The following is a 24048-nucleotide window of genomic DNA, read 5'->3' as shown; positions in this document are numbered from 1 at the left end:
TAGCTTATTTTTTGCAAACTTTGATACACTTTTATGAAATTTTTTGATTTTCTCTCCTTAGTACAATTATAGAATCCATGTTTTGCATGCTTTTTCATTCAACACACCTTAGGGGCCTTGTGGGGTAAAACAAATTGGCAAAATAATACGTACTGTACACCCTCGGGAAATTACCGACGAAACTGTCGGTAATTTTTCCAGAGGGCATTTGTAGTTGCCCGACAGTTTCGTCTGTAATTTACCGAGGGTGAACAGTTAGCTTATTTTTTGCAAACTTTGATACACTTTTATCAAATTTTGGGATTTTCTCTCCTTAGTACAATTATAGAATCCATGTTTTGCATGTTTTTTCATTCAACACACCTTAGGGGCCTTGTGGGGTCCAAAAAATTGGCAAAATATGCCGCACTGTACACCCTCGGGAATTACCGACGAAACTGTCGGTAATTTTTCCAGAGGGCATTCGTAGTTTCCCGACGATTTCGTCGGGAATTACCGAGGGTGAACAGTATACTTTTTTTTTTGCAAACTTTGATACACTTTTATGAAATTTTATGATTTTCTCTCCTTAGTACAATTATAGAATCCATGTTTTGCATGTTTTTTCATTCAACACACATTAGGGGCCTTGTGGGGTCCAAAAAATTGGCAAAATATGTCGTACTGTACACCATCGGGAATTACCGACGAAACTGTCGGTAATTTTTCCAGAGGGTATTTGTAGTTTACCGAAGATTTCCTCGGGAATTACCCATGGTGAACAGTTATTGACAAGAGAATCATGTACAAAAACTAAAAACAAAATCTGAATATGGAAGAAATTGGATCCTTTCACAAATATGGAAGTTTCCTTTTTTTTTCTTTTTTTTCTTTTTTGTTTATTACATTTTGGTATCTTTTTTTCTACAAAAATCCAGCTGAACACAACTCTATAATTCCTATGTTCCAAGATTATGTATAAGATTCGAAACATATTGGATACAAAGTCCTACAAGGTAGCAGACACGGCAAGACTTTGCTGGCATACCTCATGCTGAACCAGAATCCTGATATCCCAAACAAAAATATATAAAAGAAAGAAAAAATTTGTGAAAAATTAAGTGAAAATTCAAACTCCAATGCCTGTTATCAACTGGCCCAACGTGAAGGATTCTTTTCACATATACCAGGTTAGGCCATCTGCCTCTGTGCTAATAAGCCTTTGCAATTCAAATTTTTTTATGATGCTGAAGAATGATGCCTAAAATTCACACAGCAGCATGCATCTCTAGCCGTCTTCGTGCTAAGATTTTCAAATTTGTTCAGAATGCTTTGAAGCAACCTGTGTGTCCACCGTTCTTGTGTCATGCTTTCTCTTGCTTCGTCTCTTTGATCTAGATGTGCGGGTCTTTGTAGGATGCTTTACAGCATGCTCTTGGATGCCCAACACTACATTTTCATTGGTAGGGAGTTCAGGAGGGGCATCAGGCCATGGTGTGCGTTTTGATGGTACATTGACCTCCAGAGGAGGATCAATTATCCATCTGTAAAGAGACCACACTAATGTCAAATGCATGTGCATAGGAAGAGATTCTGCTAAATGAATTTTAATTAAATAGGCAATTGACTGTCATGATTTTTGTGTGTCAATGATATATATTGAAATTTAGATGGCTTGATGAGGGGTGGGGGGAAAAAAAGCATTTCCATATGACAAAATTATTGACTAAAGGTAAAGATTTGCTGAACCAAAGTAAAATAAAAAGAAGCATGCTACATAAAATCATAGTACAATTATATAAGTCAATTGTTTAAAGGATTGTAGTCAAATTGCAAGTAAGAAAGCCCTTGGGAATGAGGTCAGAGGACTGAACAGAAATACATTGAAATGCCACACCAATACCACTTGACCACTTGACACAATGCAATGACATTCACTTGAAAAGAGAAGTTGAGCATCATTGTCACATTCACAGGTAGGTTACTAATTTTAAGTTCTACCCATGTGTGATATTCAAAATCACAATTTCACAGCCACAATTTTATGCTTTGAAAATAAATTAGAGACGCATAGTACTTAGAAATTGAAGGATATAACAGCAGAAAGTTTAACATGACAAGATTATTACAAAACATTTCTACCAATTGTATATGATCATTGGCACTGTTGACTCCATCGATGCTTCAAATTTTTTAAACAACCATGACAGCTTTCAGAATGCAAAAACCATATGCACTATAAAATGGAAAATGGATTGGAGACACAATAGGAAAGAAGATATGGTACCTGTAGGGCCAAACCATAACCGCCATTCACATCTTGCTCGAAATAAAGTAACTGGAAAATAAAGCAATTAGATTATAAATTTAATGTCACACCAGCAACACAAAAGAAAATGCAGATGCAGAGAGAGAGAGAGAGAGAGTTCATAGTCATCAAACATGGTATATAAACAATTTAAATGCAAAAATATGAAATATACATACCTTAAATTTGCTTTGTGCATTTGAAGTAACTCTTTCTACAATACCACACTCGGCTTGTTGCTCGTTGATCGTAACACCAAAGAAATGAGCATTTTGCTTATCCACCTGCAACAAAACAAAATCAACCAAACGGAAAATTCCAAAAAGAATGAAAGTCCATGATAACAAACATGAAAGCACCTTTCCACTAACTGATGACAGAATGGAATGTATCCCTACTTGGCTGTACTCCATCCAGCATCATATCATCATACATATCTCTCAGCAAGAAATGCCTACCACCACCGTTATTTAAAAAAAAAAAAAAACCAGAACACAACTTTCACAATTTCTCTTTCACAATTTCTCCCAAAAAAAAAAAAAAAATTCCCAACACCACTAACAGAAAATCAAAATTAGAGCTGTTGCCTACCTGTTGCTTCTGCTTCTGCTCCTAGAGCTCTCTAAAATCCTGCAGTTTTCTCTCTGAGTCGCCTCTTCACCATCTCCTTCAAAACGCGCAGTCTCCACGCTTACAATCCGGCCGATTCATGAAAGGAAACAGAGGGCTCCTAAGGTCTGGTTATGGATAAAGAGATGGAGGGGAAAAGTCGAAGAAAGGAAAGAAAAAAACATATAAAAAAAAAAACACATAAGGGTATTTTGGGATTTTAAAAGATTGGAGGGGTAGATCAAAAAAGAAATAAATTGAGGGGGCAAAATTCATGAAGCTCGGTCCTATGGGGGTATTGGGCCAAATTCCCCTATGTATATATATATACATACAGACACCGAATTATGTCCAAAATACTCACTTATTATGAATTAAATCCAGCAAAACAACTCATGTATTTTTTTATATAGAATTTTTACTTTTCCAAAAAACAATATTACATTATTTTATAAAAATTACTTGATCACTTTTTTTTATAGGTCTTTATTTTTTTAATTTTATCTAAAATCTCTATAATATGTATAAATTATTATTTTTATTTTTGAGAAATTATATTTGTATTTCTTAATACTTTACTATTTATTAAAAAAAATAATAGTTCTCTATTATAAAAGTTTATAAAAAAATTTCATCCTAAAATTTTGGAAAGAAAATTAAAATTTTATAAACTGTACTTAAGAGAGATTTATTATTCTTCTAATAAATTAGTAAAGTATTAAAAATAATACAAATTTAATTTTTCAAAAAATAAATATAATAATCTGTACATATTATAGAGACTCAAAATAAATAAATAAATAAATACAATAAAGACTATAAAAATAAAAGTGATCAAGTTATTATAATAAAATAATGTAATTTTTTTTAGAAAAGTAAAAGTTTTATAAATAAAAAAATTACATATTTTATAAAGAAAAAATACATGGGTTATTTGGCTGATTAAATGGGGAATTTTTAGATTTTATTTTGGTTTTAAATTTTTTTAGTTTTGCGAATAGTTTTTTTTACTAAATTTAATTCCAAAAATAAAAAAAATAAAAAAACAATTTTATAGGGTGCTAAAATGCAATTTTGGATGCACATGACCTCCTTTTTCACAAATTTTTATTAATTTTAATACATTTGGACCAATTTGTAATAATTTTAAAAATAAAAAGCATTAAAATTATACAGCCATTAAATGAAATAATGTGATTTTAAAAAATCAGTTTATATATACTAATCTTTCCAAAACCCGGAGAACAGTAGCTAGAGGGACAAAAGCATTCCCAGCAAAGAGTTTTTCCTTTAATCAGTGGAGATGGCTTCTGCCTGCCTTTATTTGGATGACATTTATATCATGTCCAGCTTCAAAGCTTTTCTTTTAATGGCTTACATGTTTTCTGCTAAATGTAATTTTCCCCAAAAAATAACAAAAAAGAAAAAGAGTTTAGTTATTATAAATTCATAAATTTTTACACTGTTAAAAAGTGATTCTAACTATATATGACTTATACCCAAGTTTTGCTGCAATATTAATAGGTATCTTAATTAAGATATAGAAGAACATTTTTGGATTGATATGAATATATATTCCACATTTGTTTGTTTATACGCATCTGTGGACCAACAGGTGGTGGAACCTTTAAATTTCTAATATTTTTTTAATATACTATTTCACAGGATTTGAAGATTAGTCAAGATCTTTGTGACAAAGATAATAAAAGAAAAGTAGGAAATGTCGAAATCAGCATGCAAGATCAAAGGGATGTTTGGGCCCGGATGTGGAAGAACACTTCTAGTTTATATGAATATTCTAGATATGTTTTTCAGCAAAAAATAATATTGTAGATATGTTTGTTTGTGCGCACATATTGACAAAAAGTTGGTAGAAACTTTAAATTTCTAATATGTTTATTAATAGTATTTCATAGGATTTGAAGAATATTTGTCAAGATCTTTGTGACAAAGATAATAAAATACAAATAGATCAAAATTAGCATGAAATATCAAAGGGAGTTTGGGTGTTGGATGGTCGTGGGAGGTTCTTAACTATATTAATTTTCCTTGAAATATACACTAATTAAACCCTTTTCCAATGGTTTTTTTTTTTTTTTCCCCAAGTTTCAGAAATTTGATTTATTGTTATAATTATTGGCAAACTTTCAAACCTCTGCATTACTGATTAAGTCATTAAATTATTTACAAATTTTATAAGATAAAAACAAAGAGGAAAAATATTGTTTAAAATACTTTCAATCAGAATACAGAAGGATACAAAATTTTGCTTTTTTTCTTTTTTTTTTTTTTTTTTTTTTTGCCTTCTTTTGGTAAATTACCAAATTTGTTGGTTGTCATAAACTCTTGTATTCATATTCATTTTAGCTTGTCATGCTGAAATTTATGATCCATAAAGGTAAGATTAATGTACATAGTGTTAAAGATTATTTAAGACATTTTATTCATAGATATTATTGAAATACTAAAAAATTATTATAGTGCAGCTAGTATGTTTTGTAATATGAATGTAGTTGCCTTAAGTTTAGACAATTTTATGAACAGGAAAAGATAATTTTAGCCGACTATATCCATTTCATAGTTGGAGAAAAGGTCTGAAAAATGAAGAAGCCTAATTCCAATGAACCAAATCAACACAATGTAATCAAAAGTGTAAATTAACGAATCAATTAGGTAGTTTTATTTTTAAGACAAATAATTTTAAATCTTACTATTTATTATCACTAGTAATAATCATGAACTCATGCACTCATGCGATAAATTTTAATTGAAAATATTTAATTATATTATTTTTTTATATTAAAATTTTAAAAATAAACTGTAATTATTTAAGTTATTATATGACATATAAATGTTATTCATATTTTTCAATAATTTTAGTTGATTATGTCTATTTCATAATTGGAAAATATGTCCAAAAAATGAAAAAAGTCCAATTTAATTAACCAAATCAAACCAATTTAATTGGAATTCTAAGCTATACTAGTCAATTTGATTCAAACCGATCTACATTAAATTTGATCGGATTGTATATTGAAATTGATTTGGATTAAATTAAAAACCTTCAAAATCAATTACTATCGGATGGGTTGGATTGTCTTTAAAAATATATCATTACAAACCAATGAGCATTCTTGTTGACAAATATGCTCTGATAAGTATGAACCTCTTCATAATTCCACCAAAAAACATAAAAAAAAAAAAAAAAAGAAGGTTGGATTTTCAAGTATGCATCTCTTCATAGTTCCACCGAAAAAAGAAAAAGTAAGTCACAGATTTGCATTAAAAAAAAAGGTAAGTCAGATATTTCCATTAAAAAAAAAAAAAAAAAAGTCACAGTCCATGTGGGTTATTATATTAAGAGTTTTCATAATCAATTACTATCCAATAGGTTTGATTGTTTTTGAAATATGTCGTCATGAACCGATGAGCATCCCTATTGACAGGTATGCTTTAAGAAGTTTGAACCTCTTCATAATTCCGTTCATGTGGGTTGTAAATGCCGAATATAATATTATTAATAATATGGTAAAATACGTTAAACCCCTTCAATTATCTTATAATAACAAATAACTGCCTCAAACTACGTAAATAAAAAAAAAAACCCCTTATATTATACTTGGATGACACATATTAATCCTCAATGGTAATTTTGTAATTAAAAAAATCCCTATAATAAACGTGCATAACAATAATATCCTTTTTACATATTTATAATTTTAATTATTATGTCGTATACATCACCTACAAGCTTTAATTAAAATTGATGAAATAGTTTGGCATGATTTACTTCAATTAAATACAAAATTGTAATATAATATGATTATGATTAATATAAATAAATTTTATAAAAATCTGCCAATAAAAATTATAGTATCTTAATATTTTCTAAGAAAAATATTAATTTGTCAAAAATTTATAAAAACTAAAACAATCTAAACAAAATTAATAATTTTTTGTTCAAACAATTAATTATTTTATTTACAAGTATTTTTTTCAAAAGTACGTTCATATTTTTTTTTTTCTTTTTTTTATCTGAAAGGAGAATTTTATTGAAGAGATAAATAAAAAAAAATAATAATAATAAGATGTTGCTTAGTTCAGGCTGGCTTTTAGGAGTCCAGTTTAGTAGAAGATTACCACCTAGAATATTTTTTTTTTCTTTTTTTTTTTTGGCTTTCTAATCTACAGCCCTATTTAAATTCTTAGGCATCAACGAAAAGTACAATGAGAAAAAGAATCACTCAAACTACTGATATCAAAAAGCAGAACTCCAATTCCCCAACTACACGCTTGCCATTGAGCAAGCAAAATTCCAATGTTGCATGTCTTTGTAACCTTCTTTTGTAGCATATCTTTAAAGCATAATTAACAAAAAAATATTCTTAAAGCACAGGTTTGTTGCCGTCAAATCATGCTAAGCTCCATCAACTCAGAAGAATAAAATTTTATGAATATCTCATGCTCTTATAAGAATACGCTGATATTGTAAATTATAATATTATATAAACTAATCAAAGTAAATTGATCGTTTATATTAAAATTAAGATATTCTAATGGAATAATAATAATATATAATTATTATATATATATATATATATATGGAGTAAGTGATGGTCTTTGACTATATTTCCTTCACTATATACACATGACATTATAAGGACATCCTATATGAAAAATCATGTCACTAATATTGTTTACCACATTAAAAAAAAAAAAAAATTATCAATCAAATTTAAAAATATCCAACTAACCTTTTATAACAATTTTTAATGGCTCAAAACAAACACAAACACATATATATGGAGTAAGTGATGGTCTTTGACTATATTTCCTTCACTATATACACATGAAACTATGACGACATCCTATATAGAAAATCATGTCAACAATGATAATAAAATTTATTATCAATCAAATTTAAAAATATTTAGTTAACCTTTTATAAGAATTGTCTAATGAGTTAAAAGTAAAACAAACATGTTTAAATGATTTGGCATAATTGTGGCTTGCCACATAAGTTATGCTTATTGCATTTTTATTATATCAGAATATCAATTTCAATTCTGATCCGTAAACTATATTATTCACTGATTTTATTAAATTTAAATAATTAAAAATATTCTAACATAGGGTAGAAAATTAGGATAGATTAGGTTCTGAGCATTTCCAATAGGAATTTGGATTGTAAAAATCAAAATAAACAGTAACATAATTTTTAAAAAAAATTCTTTTTTCAAAGACAATGTCTAAAATCAATATTAGATATGAAGCTTATTTGGTTTCAACATTGCAAAAGTGAATATATTTTCTTAAAAAATCAATTCTTTTAAAAAGGAAAAAATTAATAATTATTAATTACTTTTGTCTTCACTACTATTGAAAATGAATTTTATATTTTATTATAGGTATATGTAGCATTAACGTAGCTAAGATCAATTTTTATGTTACATGACAAACAATCATTATCGATGTTTGGAAATACACTTGTGAGAGGAATGGAGGATAATTTTTTTTAAATTTTATTTTATTTGAGAAAGTAGACCAAAGCGTTCCATTTGACAAACCCATACAAAGCACCACTGTGCACTCCTCGTCACCATCCACAAACAGCTACAGTGTCTTTCTTCATAATTTGAGTATGTTGTTTTCGCTCTTTTGAACTGAAATTTTTTCTTTTTTCTCTTCGTTTTTTGAATCAGGTTAATCCTTATCTGAAGCGGGTGGGTCGTTTTTCTTATATAGTCAAGGTATTTATACGCTGGTTTCAGGATACAAATACTCTGTTTCCGAAGCCAGGTATACAATACTCTGTTTCATAGCTCTCAACTGGGTTTTGTGAATTTTTATTTTATTTTATTTTATTTTTTTGTTTTCTGAGCATGTAGTCAACAAAGATGAACTTCTATTGGGAGATTGTCAGTGTTTTCTTCGCTTTGATATTTCTTTCATGGATTTTGGTGGAGATTGTGAGGGGAAGTAGAAGAAGGAACGCTAGAAGCAGAGGTTTCGGTCAGTACAGAGGTTTTTCTCTGTCCACTATTATTTTAAATGTCATAATCTCGGTTTTGTACCTGGGATTTGGACTTTTTGATTGGTTTAACTATAAAACTATCAAATCTAAATGGTTTTTCTCGGCCATAGCCTGGATCTTAGCCTCTGTAGTTGTAGTCTATTCCAAATTTACAATTCTCAACCGTGAGAAAAAATGGCCGGTAATACTCATATTTTGGTGGGTATTTTCCACCATTATTGGGTTTCTCTGTGTGTTCCGGTATCTTTCTGAGTTTCTCAAATTTGTAGAGATACCGGATTATTTTCCACAAGCTAGCGTTGTGGATGTTGCTTCCTTTCCCTTGTCATTGTTGCTCTGTTTCTTCAATATTTTTGGCTGTACCAAGAATGACAGTGATCTCCAAGTCCAAGAACCCTTGCTTCAAAATGAGAATAATGAATCTCAAGTTTTTACCGGTGCTGGAATTTGGAGCAGGATTTCATTCCAATGGCTGAATGAACTCTTCGAAACCGGAAGAGTTCAAAAGCTTGAGTTTTCTCATGTTCCCTCTGTGCCTGTATCAGAAAGAGCAGATAATGCTGCAAATGTGCTTGAACAGTCACTTTGGCACCAGAAAATTGAGGATGCTTCATTGACTAGTGCCATACTCCATGCTACATGGAAGTCAATGGCCATAAATGCTGTTTTTGCAGGTAACTTATATATATATATATATATATGTTCTTACTTATTCTCACCTTAATTTTCTAGTTATGCGGCAGAGTTCCAATTTCAAATAAATAATATTTAACCATTCTGTTTTTAAGACATCTTTTGTTTGGTTCCTTCCATGATTTTATTACACCAACTACAGAATTAGTTTCAAGTCCTCAGAAAGTACCAAAAAGAATCAAATCAAGAGTAGTCCATATGTGGCAACAACCAGCATCCTCGTGCAATTTAAAATATAAATAATATAAAGAGATAAAAATTGCACATGGAAAATTATATCTTTGTTATATCTCAATTGTTAAAATTTTTAACATGTGTTTGAGAACAAGGGTTGAGATGAAATTAATAGATAAAAATTTTTAAAAAATACAAAAAAATTGAAATTCTGAAAATTCAAGAAAATAGGAATGGTCGGCCTCTCCCATTTTTCTCTATCTCAAGCCATGGTCGGTGTCGACACTAGACGATGTGTTTTCTTTTCTTTACTGTGCAAATTTTTTTTTTTATGTGTTTAATTAATAAAATCATCTCGATCGTTGATTTAATCCAATAAGCTATGATTTGCTCAAAAATTTTAACGCAAATTTATCCATAAATATTGGATTGTTATTGTCATAAAGTAAAAACCTTGATTATTCATATATGATTTGAAAATTAAGATTTAAATTTTAATATATTCTATTTTATATTTTAATATATTTTATTATTATTTAGAATGGTTGCATGTTATATATCTGTGTGACATAAGATTTAGGTTTAACGCATATCATAAAAGAGGTATTTTTTTATTTGTCATACAGTAAGAATCTTTGATTATTCATATATAATTCCAAAATTGAGGTTTAAATTTTAATATATTTCATTATTGTTTTGAATAGTTGTATGTTATATATCATGTTATATATTTGCGTGACATAAGGTTTCGGCTTAACGCATATAATAATGCTAGAGAGGCATTTTTTTATTTGTATGCAGAGCGCTTTCTAAACTGGGCCCCCATCATAAACCACTCAACCCACCTCCCTAAAACTCTCTTTCTCACCTAATTAACTGCTGTCGTTAGCTTATTTAGTTTTATAAAAAGACTTTTGAAGTTAGCTTAAATATATTAATAATATTAAAATTAAATCATTAAAAACTAATAATATTTTTTAAAAATTATTAAAAAAAATATCAAAATATTCAATCTAACTAAACTAAACCAAACCAAATCAAATCGGTTTGATTTAGTTTGGTTTAATTTGTTCTTGCTCTATGATTTAATAAATAAATTATAAAAAAAAAAAAAAAAAAAAAGTAAAAACAAGGGACCCAAACCAACCGATGCCACCACTGGGCACGAGAGTATTTAGCCTGGAGCGGAAGAAAATACTAGGCAGCTTATTGTTAGTTTTTGTCCTGTGTAACTACATACTCAGTTTCTTTATGTACTGGTTTTTACTTGACGAATGAATCAGCTTTTTTCAACATCTTCTGTATCTCTAGCCTCTTTGGTACGTTGATGCTCCATATTAATACTTGCAGAATTTTCTTTTACCAATTACAATGCTTTGCTCGCTGCCCAAACATATAAGAAATACTAGGCTACTCGAGAAACTAACAAAAACATGCTATAAATTATTAGCTTGAATTTGTATATAAAAAAATAAATAAGGCAATCAATAAAAGAGTAAGGAGTACAGGTGATAAACATGTGAATTCTCATGTTACGAACTTGATAGTCTGAAAAAATAAAATAAAATAAAATAAAATAATAGTAAATTTAACAAATAGATAGATACAGATCTTTTAATTTGATATCTCCCAAGACCCTACAGTGATTGTGACCCGAATCTTAATTATACAAAATATGAGTAAGCACTAATTTATTGACTACATTTTCAATTGGGTGACCTGAAATGTTTCTAGAGTTGTTAGAAACGTATATATGTGGGTAAGTGAAACACGTTGGACAGAGTTAAAAATAGCTTTAGCTGTAATAGAAGAGTTTTACATGTAATGGGGGCTGCTGTTCTTTGTGTTTGTGTGCTTGTAATCTTCTCTTGATAAATGAAATCCGTTTCTCCTTTGATAACCGAAGCACATTATATCTTAGTGTTCTTTCTTTGGCTTGATCTCCTTTTTCATTTACTTTTTGTTATTATTTGTATATATGTAGCTGGGTCTATTTATTCCTGCTGTCACATTGACCATTTGCTGGCTGTGCTAGATGATTTAGTTGTAATCTTCTACACACACACACACACACACACATATATATATATATATATATTTGATTGTGTGTTGCTGGTTATATGTTACTGGTTTAGCAATTATATGATCAGCTGGATAGTTAAACTTGTATCCTGATAAATTTAGTTACTTAACAATGATTTTGATTTAAGTAATAGATCACTTCCATGCTGCTTTTGTAGGTAGCCTTTATATATGTTCTTATATATTCTCACCTCTTTTTGTAATTTTTTTTTTCTAATCATGCAGATTTTACATACTTTAGTTCAATTTTGTAGGAATAAATACTGCTGCATCATACACAGGCCCTTTCCTGATCACTAATCTCGTGAACTACTTATTGGAAAAAAGTGAGGGTACAAGCTTCGAGTATGGTTTTCTTCTCGCATTCATTATCTTCTTCTCAAAAACATTGGAGTCCGTTACACAAAGGCAGTGGTATTTCGGTGCTCACCGAATTGGACTGAGAGTACAAGCAGCCCTAACTGTACTTATTTATAAGATGTCCATATCGATGAAGTATTCTGGGCCAAACAGTGGTAAAATCATAAATTTAATCAACGTGGATGCGGAGAGGATTGGAGATTGCTGCCTCCACATCCATGGAGTTTGGTTGCTTCCACTCCAAGTCTTTCTGGCTTTTGCCATACTCTATGGGAACTTGGGTGTTGCCCCTGCCTTTGCTACTCTTCTCACCACAGTTCTTGTGGTTGTCTGCAATGTTCCTTTAGTGAAGATGCAGAAAAGCTTTGAATCCAATATTATGGAGGCCAAGGATTCAAGAATCAAGAAGACTTCTGAGATTCTAAAGAGCATGAGAGTTCTAAAGCTGCATGGTTGGGAGCAAAGATTCTTGATGAAGCTTCTCCAACTCAGAGAAACTGAGAGAAGCTGGCTAAAGCGATATCTTTATACGTGCTCAGCCGTGGCATTTCTCTTTTGGACTTCACCTACTTTAGTTTCAGTTGTCACATTCGGTGTTTGCATTCTGGTGAAAACGCCATTGACAGCAGGCACAGTCCTGTCAACTTTGGCAACATTGAGAATTCTTCAGGAGGCAATCTACAACTTGCCGGAGCTCATATCAATCATTGCTCGAACAAAGGTCTCATTATATCGTGTTTGTGAATTCATCAAAGAAGATCGAAGAAACAAACCGATACATTGTCACACTTCTAAGGCTTCTTCGAATATTGGGATCAAAATTGAGAAGGGGGAATACACTTGGGAAACAAGTGATCGGAATCTAAATAAGCTTGTTCTAAAAATTATGGAGAAGTTGAGTGTTGTACAAGGATACAAGGTTGCAATTTGTGGTTCAGTAGGTTCGGGAAAATCAAGCTTACTTTATAGTATACTTGGTGAGATTCCTAGGATTTCGGGGACAAGAATAAAAGTCTATGGTACAAAGGCTATTGTACCACAAACTTCTTGGATCCAAACTGGTACTGTGAGAGACAATGTGCTTTTTGGGAAAAACATGGATGGAGCTTTTTATGAGCATGTCTTGAAAGCATGTGCTCTGGACCAGGATATCAAGATGTGGGCTAACGGAGATCTAAGTTTGATAGGAGAAAGAGGGATCAACTTAAGTGGAGGACAGAAGCAGAGAATTCAACTAGGACGGGCTGTCTATAGTGATTCAGACGTTTACTTCCTTGACGACCCTTTCAGTGCTGTTGATGCACATACAGGAACACATTTGTTCAAGGCAAGAAAAACATTCATTATTTAACCTTTTTTTTGTTCTTTTACTTTCAAAATCTTTTTTCATATGTATACACACACACATATATGGTTCTTCCACTAGATTATTTTTTTAGAACTTGAAACGTATTTTGTAGAAATGTCTGATGCAACTATTGTCCAACAAGACTGTCGTCTATACTACCCATCAACTTGAATTTTTAGAAGCAGCAGACCTTGTTTTGGTGAGTTAAAGAACTTTTTCTTGGGCATGTTTTCCTAAGTTCGAACAATATAACTAACTGTTAACCCTTTTTTTTCTCTTTTTTTTTTTTTTTTTGGTTGAAATGTAACTCATGATAGGTAATAAAAGACGGTCTCATCGCCCAATCAGGAAAATTTGAAGATCTGATTAAAAATCCAAAGGGTGAACTAGTGTGTCAATTGGCTGCGTATAAGAAATCGATCAACCAATTAAAAACATCCCAGAAGGACAATCCATGTGATAATAGTGCACCCCATGCAGAAGATGGGATAGAAGAGCTGAAAGAGCAGCAAAGAGAGCCCTTATCCAATGGCAAGCTTCAGGAGAAAATACAAGAAGAAGAAGAAGAAGCAGAAACTGGTCGAGTAAAATGGGGTGTTTACTCGACCTTTTTGACTTCTGCATATGGAGGAGCTTTTATCCCTATCATACTACTCTGCCATGTTTTCTTTCAAGGACTACAAATGGCAAGCAATTACTGGCTTGCTTGGGCCACAGAGAAACAAGGCAGAGTCAACAGCAATCAGCAATTAATAGGGATATTCATATTGTTATCTTTCGGGAGCTCTGCATTCATATTAGGAAGGGCAGTCTTTCTTTCCACCATTGCTTTAGAGACTGGAAAAAATCTATTCCATGGGATGACAACTGCAATTTTTCGAGCACCCATATCTTTCTTTGATTTGACACCTTCAAGCAGAATCCTTAGTAGGGTCAGTGTTTTTGTTACTTTGCATACTCTAATATGTGTACCATTTAAGCTTTATATTCCATCCACCAGTACTTGATTTTCCTTCTTTGGATTGTTTTTTTTTATCTTTTGAATAATTGTTGCAGTGTTCCACTGACCAAAGCACGATTGACACCAACATACCATACAGAGTAGCTGGATTAGTTTTTGCAATTATTCAGCTATTCTTTGTTATTGCTCTTATGTCCCATGTGGCCTGGGAGATCTTTCTTCTTTTTCTTCTTGTTATTGGCATTTCGTTATGGTATCAGGTAAGAATACCAACTTCTAAGTTTACTTTTTCTATTCTTTTAATAGAAAGGTTATCTTAAATTAAACGTAGATCTACAGGCACAAGTTGCATGCATGATATAACTATAAGCACAAACAGAATAAACTAATAAGATATTATGAGAGGTTATTATTTTCAGGCATTTAATTATTAATGTGTTCTAAACTTTTAAAACTTTTTTACAGGCTTATTACATTACCACTGCCAGGGAACTAGCCAGGATGGTTGGGATTAGAAAGGCTCCAATACTCCATCATTTTTCTGAATCCATCACAGGAGCAACAACAATACGTTGCTTTAATCAGGAAGACAGATTCTTGATGAAACTTCTTAGTCTGATTGATGACTATTCTCGGGTAGCATTTCATAATGCTGCCACAATGGAATGGTTGTCAGTTAGGACCAATTTTCTATTCAACTTGGTTTTTTTTCTTGTTTTAATCATCTTGGTTAGCCTGCCTCCATCAACCATTGACCCTAGTAAGCCTCCCTATTATGTTTTGAACCAAATTTACCATATTAGTATTCTTATGTAATTCTAGTTTTGAACTAAGTGGGACTGACTGATTGATCTTTATTTCAGGTTTGGCAGGACTTGCTGCCACCTATGGCTTAAATCTAAATGTTCTTCAGGCATGGATTATTTGGAATATGTGCAATGTTGAAAATAAAATGATATCAGTTGAGAGGATTCTTCAATTCACAAATATACCTAGTGAAGCACCATTAGTAATTGAAAAATGTAGGCCAAACCCTGAATGGCCAAGCCATGGAAGAATTGAACTGGAAAACCTTCATGTCCAATACAATCCTGACCTCCCAATGGTTCTCAAAGGGATTACTTGTACTTTTCCTGGAAATAAGAAAATCGGTATTGTAGGCAGGACAGGAAGCGGAAAGTCCACATTAATCCAAGCTCTATTCAGAGTTATGGAGCCTTCAAGAGGACGGATTGTTATAGATGGAATTGATATTTCTGAAATAGGGTTGCTGGATTTAAGGTCAAGGTTGGGTATTATACCACAGGATCCTACTTTATTTCAGGGGACAATTAGAACAAATTTGGACCCTTTAGAGCAGCATACCGATAAAGAAATATGGGAGGTATGGATCAAAAACTCCATCTTGAAAATTAATCATATGAATCTTCTTTTGCTCACAATACTAATGACCCTCAGGTTCTTAACAAATGTCGGTTGGCTGAGATAATAAGGCAGGATATACGACTTCTGGATGAACCTGGTATGAAATTCTACCTAAAGAAGTTACATTGTTTTCTCTCATTCGTTAAAGCAATCTTGCTCGCTGTAAAATCTATGTCATGCTGCAGTTTCTGAAGATGGTCAAAATTGGAGTGTTGGCCAAAGGCAGCTTGTCTGCCTGGCCAGAGTACTCATGAATAGAAGAAAAATCCTTGTCTTAGATGAGGCCACAGCTTCTATTGATATTGCAACCGATAATTTTATCCAACAAATGATAAAAAAAGACACATCTGGTTGCACCGTCATAACTGTGGCTCATCGGATTCCCACAGTAATTGACAGTGACTTAGTTCTTGTTCTTGATGGAGGTAAGGCTTAGAAAACCTGTATGAAATAAAAAAGTTTTTGCTTTTTGATATTTACTATAACTAGTACTGAAATATGGAGAAAATGATAGAAACAGGCTTGGCTAGTTGTTTTAAACTCTTGTACTGTGTTTTGGTTATATAATTTTAGCTTCTCAATGCTGATATTTCTTAGCCATACAGGCAATATTGTGGAGTATGATGCTCCTGCTAGATTACTTGAGGATAGTTCTTCGTCATTCTCAAAGTTAGTGGCAGAATTCTCAAGTAGATCATCCAGGAGAACTAGGGGCACCTCCTGAGCACGAGTACAAATTATGCTTGAAGCTTAATTTTGATCCAATCTTAAGTGAGCTTTCTCTCTTGTTCATTCTTTTGAAGCTACCATGTTCTTACATTATTTCATTATGATGATGAGCTTTGTCAATTTCTTAATTGAGTGGTGGAGATATGTTTAATTAGGAGCTGCATTGCTTAGTGTACGCACTTCAAAAAGCAACAAATAAAAGAAAAGGACATCTTATGCATCTTGATGGCTTTTTTTGGCTTCATTTTTCAATCTTTGTATTGTTTTGCTTTTAATATTACGGCATTGATATTAATTCAAAGTCATATTGATGAAGATAAGTTGTTGCACATGTAAGTTTTATTGAGCACTGGATACTGACCGAAGATGGCAGCTATTGTTGATGGATATTATTGTCATTTTGTTATGCATCAAATGAATGGTAATGCTTGATTCATGTATAACAATATGTTCTCCTAGACGAAGTACCTGTTTATACATTAGACACCATAACAGAATTCCAGCAGGATGTAGTAATTCAAGTTAATAGTTAAACTTCTAATTTCAGGGTGACCATAAAAGTGTGGCTTTATGATTGTGTCCAATCCCACACCGGTACATACTTAGGCGAAGATTTTTGAACATATCAGTATAAACTTGGAGCCATTCCACTCATGTTAGTCCTATATGCTTTACGGAAGAAACGAAATGGAGCAAATCCTCTTTGCATAGCCTGGAAATTTTATGTTTGTAAATATTGTATTCTTCCGTGTCAGAGAACTATTTCCAAGACTTTCAGTGGTTTAAAAGTTTGACTATAGCCTGTAGCCCATTCCAAACTTGTAAATGTCTCATTGTGAATGTGAGGATATTCAATTCTCTTAAATACTAAATCAAATCTTGTATTTATAATTTCAAATATAACTTTGGAAGTTCAACCATGAATTAAAAAGTGTTGTTTAATCTTATTATTAGTGTGTAATTTATTCACACATGGGATACACACACAATTTGCATTTATTTGTCCAAACTTTTTGGATTCACGATTCTAGTGAGGGTGCTTGATTTATATAAAAGATGAAATCCGAGCACATAACAAAGAGAATATTTATCTAAACAGAGACTGAGGAAATATTTCTAGATATGTCATGCCACAAAGAATCTCAGATATTTAGATTACATTACAATTTAGAAGCAACGCAGAAGGAAGCAAGAAAAGATTGAATATATATATATATATATATATATATTCATCTTCCAAGTTAAAAGCCGCACACAGTTAAGTAACATAATCATTCATATCCATGTCCTCTTTCCTACTGATCTAACACGAAATGTGAATGAAATATTCACAACATTCATTCACTTATGGCCAAAGGAAGAAGGCTAGTTGGTTGTTGTCCTGCTGCTTGACCCATTCATCATTACAAGAGTGTCAACCTTATGAATCTGCATAACACAACAACCCCAACAAAACCAATCTAAGTCAGTTATTTATTTATTTATTTTTTTGTAAACTCAGATAAGAATTGGCAATATTATTTAAAACTTGCCTTGGTATCAAAAGAATGCAATTTCATCATTTGGGGATTAGCAATAAGCTCAGTCCTCGACTAGAGAATACTACATATTGTTTCATTCAATCAATTATTTGTAATCCCCTCAACTAACAAACCACAAATGACCATAAGGAGGAAAAGGAATAAAACAAAAATCAGCAAAGATTTATTATAGATCACGAAACCTAGAAAAGAAAACTGGTAATAGAAAGAAAGAAAGAAACAAGAAAATTTTATGTCTCCAAAATCGAGTCTAAACCAAGAAAATTTTATTTTTATCAGACTCTTTGGTACGAAAGAAAAATTAATTTGCGGAAACAAAAATCAAAATCATAGACTTTAGGGTGTCTTAGAAAATCAAAGGGAGGATCTAAAATGGGTTGCACTTGTTTAGGAAATATGAAGATAGCGATGGCCAACAATTTTGGAAAATGAATGAAAAAGGTCTTAAACGGCTAGTTTCAACGATAACTTTTTAAATTTGCCGCTTTTGGAGAACGAAAGTGGGCTGGGCCTCTTTGCTAATTTTTAGACACAGAATTTTCATCGATTTTATATTTTATATCTTGCAGTGAAAGTTTGCAAGGACCTCATAAGCGGCCACGTAATATGATTAGATGATTTTTTTGGTAACAAGATGACTAACCGATATAATTTTAATGGTTGAATATTTCTATTTATCTCCATAAAAATATATGTTTGAATCATAAAAAATGTGAAAAAATTTTAAATAGTTTGTAAATTAAATAATTTATATAAAATAAAATAAAATAAAAGATGACCAGGCAGTTACATGGCAAATAATTACCACTGAAAATAAAACTGCTAGATATTCTACATTTATTATAGATGAAGGATTTTTTTTTTTTTTAAATATGAACTATTTGATAAATATGTCTCAATAAATAATGTCTTAAAATTTTACAATTTGTTAGCCGTGGTGAAAAAATTTATAGGATCCATATCGAGAATTGTTTTCAAGATGATGCAATGGCTTTTTAAAATTAATATATCAGTTGTTTTATTTAAAAAATTAAAAAAAAAATCAAGTGAGGTCTTAGTCTTAGACATACATCTCTTTTATATCGTTTCTTTATAAGCAGCCTTTTTGTTTTTGGGTCATACTTGATAAGCCAATTAAACCTATTCATATTTGGAAACGAATTAAGTAAATCACAGTGTGTATCATGCTCCTTTTTCTTTTTTCTTTTCTTTTATTATGATTATTATGAGTCAAAATTATATTTTATTTTATTGATTTGAAATTTTAATATAAATGAATCAAGATTTTGAGAGACTTTTTACTTCTGATGAGGTGTGGATAGCATTGTTTCAAATGGATCCACTTCACACCAGGTTAAGATATATGGTATGCCTGCATTATTCTTCTAGAAATTTTGGCATATAGTTGGCGATAATGTAACAAGGGCTTGTTTACATGTTTTCAATATGGAAGGTAGTTTACAAAATATCAGTCATACTTTGATATCTTCCTATTCAAAACGTTAAGAGTTTGAACGAAACGGATAGTTTTAGTGGTTCAGTATTCTATTTGGGTTCATACAAAATGAGGAAGATTTGGACATATTGTAGATTGTAAATTAGGTAATTTATTATTTTTTTTAAAAAAAAAAAGTTAAGAGCCCGAAAGCAGTTACTGAGTTACTAAGTTTCATCGGATTAGCTTGGGCAATGTTTTGTGCAAAATTATTGCAAAGATTTTAGCAAATCGACTTAAACGACACCTTCTCAATTTGATTTTGGACTTTCCTTCTAAGTAGACAAATTTTAGATAATGTTATTGTGGCTTTTGAAATAATGAATTAATGGATTAATAGGAGTTTAAGGATGGAGGAAATGTCAAAGCCTATAATAGAGTGGAATGGAGTATTTTGTAACGTTTTAAGGAATTTGAATAGTTTGGACAGTTTGTATTAGTGGGCATTAAATGAAATTTATTTTGTTGCCGTTTTGGGGTTTTTGGAAAATGAAAAAGTCAAAGAAGGGAAAAGAAAGAGGCTTTTCTAGGGTACGAGAAAAAAGGGGGAGAAGAGAGTAGGGAAAACAATTGGTTTTTTATTCTTGTTTGAACAGTGAAAAGTTTTTCCAAAAAAGGTTTGCATTTAGAGAGTGGTAAAGCAATGGTATACTAAAAGTTCGAGGGAAAGCTTTGGTGGTGCTGCATCCAAAAGTTTTCGATTCCGTTGTATCTTGGGAGACTGTGGGAATTGTCTTAAGGACACTGTGGTATCACACAGGCCTCGGACTATTTTTTCAACCAGCAGATTAAAACTAAGGACATACAAGTTTTTATTTTATATTTTTATTTCCTGTATTTGATAATGATTATTGACAATTGTTATTCCACATATATACACATATATCCATGTTATTTTTCTAATATTATTAAGACAACTTCCCGCATGAATATATGTTTATATATGTGGATTGTTCAATCTTGTTGTTGATTAGTGACTTTTGGGTGTAAAGGTTTTTGTTTTAAAACAAAAAAAAAAAAAAAATCCTCACACCCGAGTATTAGATTTGTCATGGGAATTAGTATATTTTGTTTATTTAGTTTCTCAAAATTTGTTTCCTTCAATTATTCTAGCCCTTTTTTGTATTTATATATATATATATATATATATATATATATATATATATATTTTTTTTTTTTTCTTTGTCCTTGGTTTGTGATGAAACCGTGTGAAAGAAATGAGGTGGGCATGTGTATTATTTTTTTTTTAAACAATTTTGCCCATTTCAGTTGAAAAAAAAAAAAAAAAAAGGCTTCAAACCCGAGTGGGTTATGTGATGGACATGTGGTATTTTTTTTTGTTTTTACTTATTCAAATGTTTATAAATATTTTTGTAAAATATACATGTCCATGATTTGATCTATTTGTTGTGTTGGGTTTGTGAGAAAGTTGTTTCTTATGGGTTTGAAAATTTTTTGGCAATTTTTGGTGCTGGATTAGTGAAAAAGAGGTGAAAAAATATGAACCGGATCAGAAAACCCGTTTACCAGTAAAATGGGTCAAATTTGACCCAGTTGAAGGTTGAAGAAGGGTTAAAAATGGGTAAACGGGCCGGATTTTGGATTAATGGGTCTGAAATTGGGTACGGTTGGATCTGGCCCAGTTCAAAGGCCCAACCCAGATTAGAACAGGCTACTGTTCAACCCAAGACCCAAGCCCAGATAAGACCCAGCCCACATGAATAGTGGCCCAATTGGTATGGGCACGCCACGTGTCTCCATGAGAGAGTGTGCACGTGGCATATAAACAGTGACACACCGTGCACACTGGGAAGGCTACGTGGCGAACCGTGGATATGCCACTTTCACACAGTAGCAAGGCCACGTGTCGACCATTAGAGTCGCCACGTGTCGACCATCAGAGTCGCTACGTGTCGGTCTGTCACATATGACACGTGTGTCACCACGTGTCAGAATATTACAGCGCCACGTGTCATCACCTTAGTGTGCCATGTGCCACGTTGTGAATGAGCCACGTGTTGGCCTCCGAAGACGCACATGTCGATTTGTGGGAATGCCACATGTCGGCTCCTGATGACGCCACGTGTCAGTAAACAGTGCCTATGAACAGTACGTGAACAGTAAATTTTGTGGGTGTATACAGCAATTTTGTGGGTGTATACACAAACCCTAGAAAATCATATTGTTTGTGTTTTCCTATTGGAAATTGGTTGGAATTAGTTTGTTAAAATAGAATAATAACTAATTGATTTCTGGTTATGATTTTACAAAAATGGTAAGTGGAGACGTGCCCGTTGCATAAGTGGCAAAACAGACTCCTGTGGTTCAAGCTCCTCTTACTACAAGTCATGCAGAAAGACCTGAGAAGTTCGATGGAGCGAATTTCAAAAGGTGGCAACAGAAGATGTTGTTTTACCTAACTACATTGGGCCTTACAAGGTTCCTAACTGAGGACGCACCACCTAATAGTGAAGAGAGTGACAGAGAAACTCTGATGGCAGTGGATGTGTGAAAGAATTTTGATTATTTATGTTGGAATTATGTCCTTAATGGCCTATCTGATTCCCTATACGGAGTGTACTGTAGCGCGAAGTCAGCGAAAGAGCTGTGGGAAACTTTGGATCGGAAATACAAGACCGAGAATGCTGGATCTGGAAAGTTTGTGGTAGGCAGATTTTTAGACTATATGATGGTGGATACCAAGCCACTAATGAGTCAGGTACATGAGTTGCAAGTGCTCATCCAAGAACTTCTTGCTGAAGGAATGATCATTAATGAAGCCTTTCAAATGGCTTGTATGATTGAGAAACTACCTCCAAGCTGGAGTGACTTCAGGAATTATCTGAAGCATAAAAGAAAGGAGATGGATATGGAGGCTCTTGTTAGCAAACTTCGCATAAAAGATGATAATAGGAGATATGATAGGAGATCCATGAAAGCCGCTGTGAAGGCCAATGTTGTGGAGCATAGGAGTAGCTCCAAGAGTCAAAAAAAGAAACCTGGAATGAGTTCCAAGTTGGGGCCTAAATGAGGCATCTCCCAAAAGGCCAAGTTCCAAGGAAAATGCTTCAATTGTGACAAGATAGGTCACAGAGCGGCAGATTGTAGATTGCCGAAAAGAAAAAGGAACAAGGAGGCACAGATGATGGAGCACATCACAAGAGAGGTTGATGATATTGACCTAAGCGCTGTTGTCTCTAAGGTGAACTTAGTGGGTTCTAACCCAAGAGAGTGGTGGATAGATACAGGTGCAACCCGCCACGTATGTGCAGATAGGAGCATATTCACCTCCTTTGAACCAAAGGCAAATGGGGAGAAATTGTTCATGGGTAACTCTGCCACATCGGAAATCCAAGGGGAGGTCAAGATTGTCCTGAAGATGACCTCTGGGAAGGATCTGACTCTAAATAGTGTATTGTATGTACCAGACATTCGAAAGAATTTGGTGTCTGGATCTTTGCTAATCAAACATGGTTTTAGATTAGTGTTTGAGTCAAAGAAGGTTATCTTGTCCAAGTATGGGATGTTTGTGGGAAAGGGCTATGAAGTCAATGGTATGTTCAAATTGAATGTAATGACTGCAAAGCCAAAGTTTATTAATAATAAAGCTAGTACTTCTTCCATTTACTTACTTGAGTCTTCCATTTTGTGGCATGGTAAACTAGATCATGTTAATTTTAATTCTCTGCGGAGGTTAATTAACTTGAATCATATTCCCACATTTGATATTGATACCAAACATAAGTGTGAAACTTGTGTAGAAGCGAAATTAACGAGGTTATCATATCAAACAATTGAAAGAAATAATGAACCTCTGGATTTAATACATAGTGATGTATGTGAATTAAAGTTTGCACCGACTAGAGGTGGTAATAAATATTTTATCACCTTTATTGATGATAGCACGAAATATTGCTATGTGTACTTACTTAAGAGCAAGGATGAGGCTATAGAGAAATTTATTCTCTATAAAACAGAAGTTGAGAATCAACTCACCCGCAAAATTAAAGTGATCGTGGTGGAAAGTATGTAACTCCATTTGGAGAGTATTGTGCTCAACATGGCATAATAGATGAAGTTACTCCACCATATTCACCGCAATCAAATGGTGTGGCTGAACGGAAAAATAGAATTTTGAAAGAAATGATGAATACAATACTATTAAGTTCTGGAGTACCTCAGAACTTGTGGGGGGAAGCTGTTTTGTCGGAAAATGACCATTTAAATAAGGTGCCGTGTAAAGATCAGGTGAAAACACCGTATGAACTTTGGAAAGGAAGACAACCTACCTATAAATATTTACGAGTGTG

General features: G+C 32.5%; 1 protein-coding gene and 1 long non-coding RNA gene across 2 annotated transcripts; one reads left to right on the top strand and one right to left on the bottom strand.

The window, feature by feature from the left end:
• Nucleotides 1–912: 912 nt before the first annotated feature.
• LOC125418786 (uncharacterized) lies at nucleotides 913–3212 on the bottom strand. Its single transcript, XR_009635250.1, has 4 exons — nucleotides 2647–3212; nucleotides 2467–2571; nucleotides 2267–2317; nucleotides 913–1523 (listed from the first exon to the last, which is right to left on the bottom strand). It is a non-coding gene; the product is annotated as an uncharacterized LOC125418786 (long non-coding RNA).
• A 5303-nt stretch (nucleotides 3213–8515) lies between these two features.
• On the top strand, nucleotides 8516–17511 carry LOC107428391 (putative ABC transporter C family member 15). The gene is made up of 11 exons (XM_016038924.4): nucleotides 8516–9604; nucleotides 12134–13566; nucleotides 13700–13786; nucleotides 13905–14519; nucleotides 14644–14808; nucleotides 15014–15308; nucleotides 15412–15932; nucleotides 16007–16070; nucleotides 16159–16398; nucleotides 16579–16744; nucleotides 17250–17511. Exons 1-10 carry the CDS (start codon nucleotides 8794–8796, stop codon nucleotides 16695–16697), a joined length of 4350 nt encoding a protein of 1449 aa, XP_015894410.3. The 5' UTR covers nucleotides 8516–8793; the 3' UTR covers nucleotides 16698–16744; nucleotides 17250–17511.
• Nucleotides 17512–24048: the final 6537 nt, after the last annotated feature.

The sequence above is a fragment of the Ziziphus jujuba genome, chromosome 12 (genome assembly GCF_031755915.1).
Source record: "Ziziphus jujuba cultivar Dongzao chromosome 12, ASM3175591v1".
Lineage (NCBI taxonomy): Eukaryota > Viridiplantae > Streptophyta > Magnoliopsida > Rosales > Rhamnaceae > Ziziphus > Ziziphus jujuba.
The sequence above is the reverse complement of the archived record's forward strand: the minus strand, read 5'-3'. Positions and strand labels throughout refer to the sequence as shown.

Coding starts and splice junctions, on each gene's coding strand:
- LOC107428391 (XM_016038924.4), top strand. CDS start 8,794: ATGAACTTCTATTGGGAGATTGTCAGTGTTTTCTTCGCTTTGATATTT. Junction 14,809..15,013: donor GCATTTCGTTATGGTATCAG/GTAAGAATACCA, acceptor ACTTTTTTACAG/GCTTATTACATTACCACTGC. Junction 15,933..16,006: donor CCGATAAAGAAATATGGGAG/GTATGGATCAAA, acceptor AATGACCCTCAG/GTTCTTAACAAATGTCGGTT.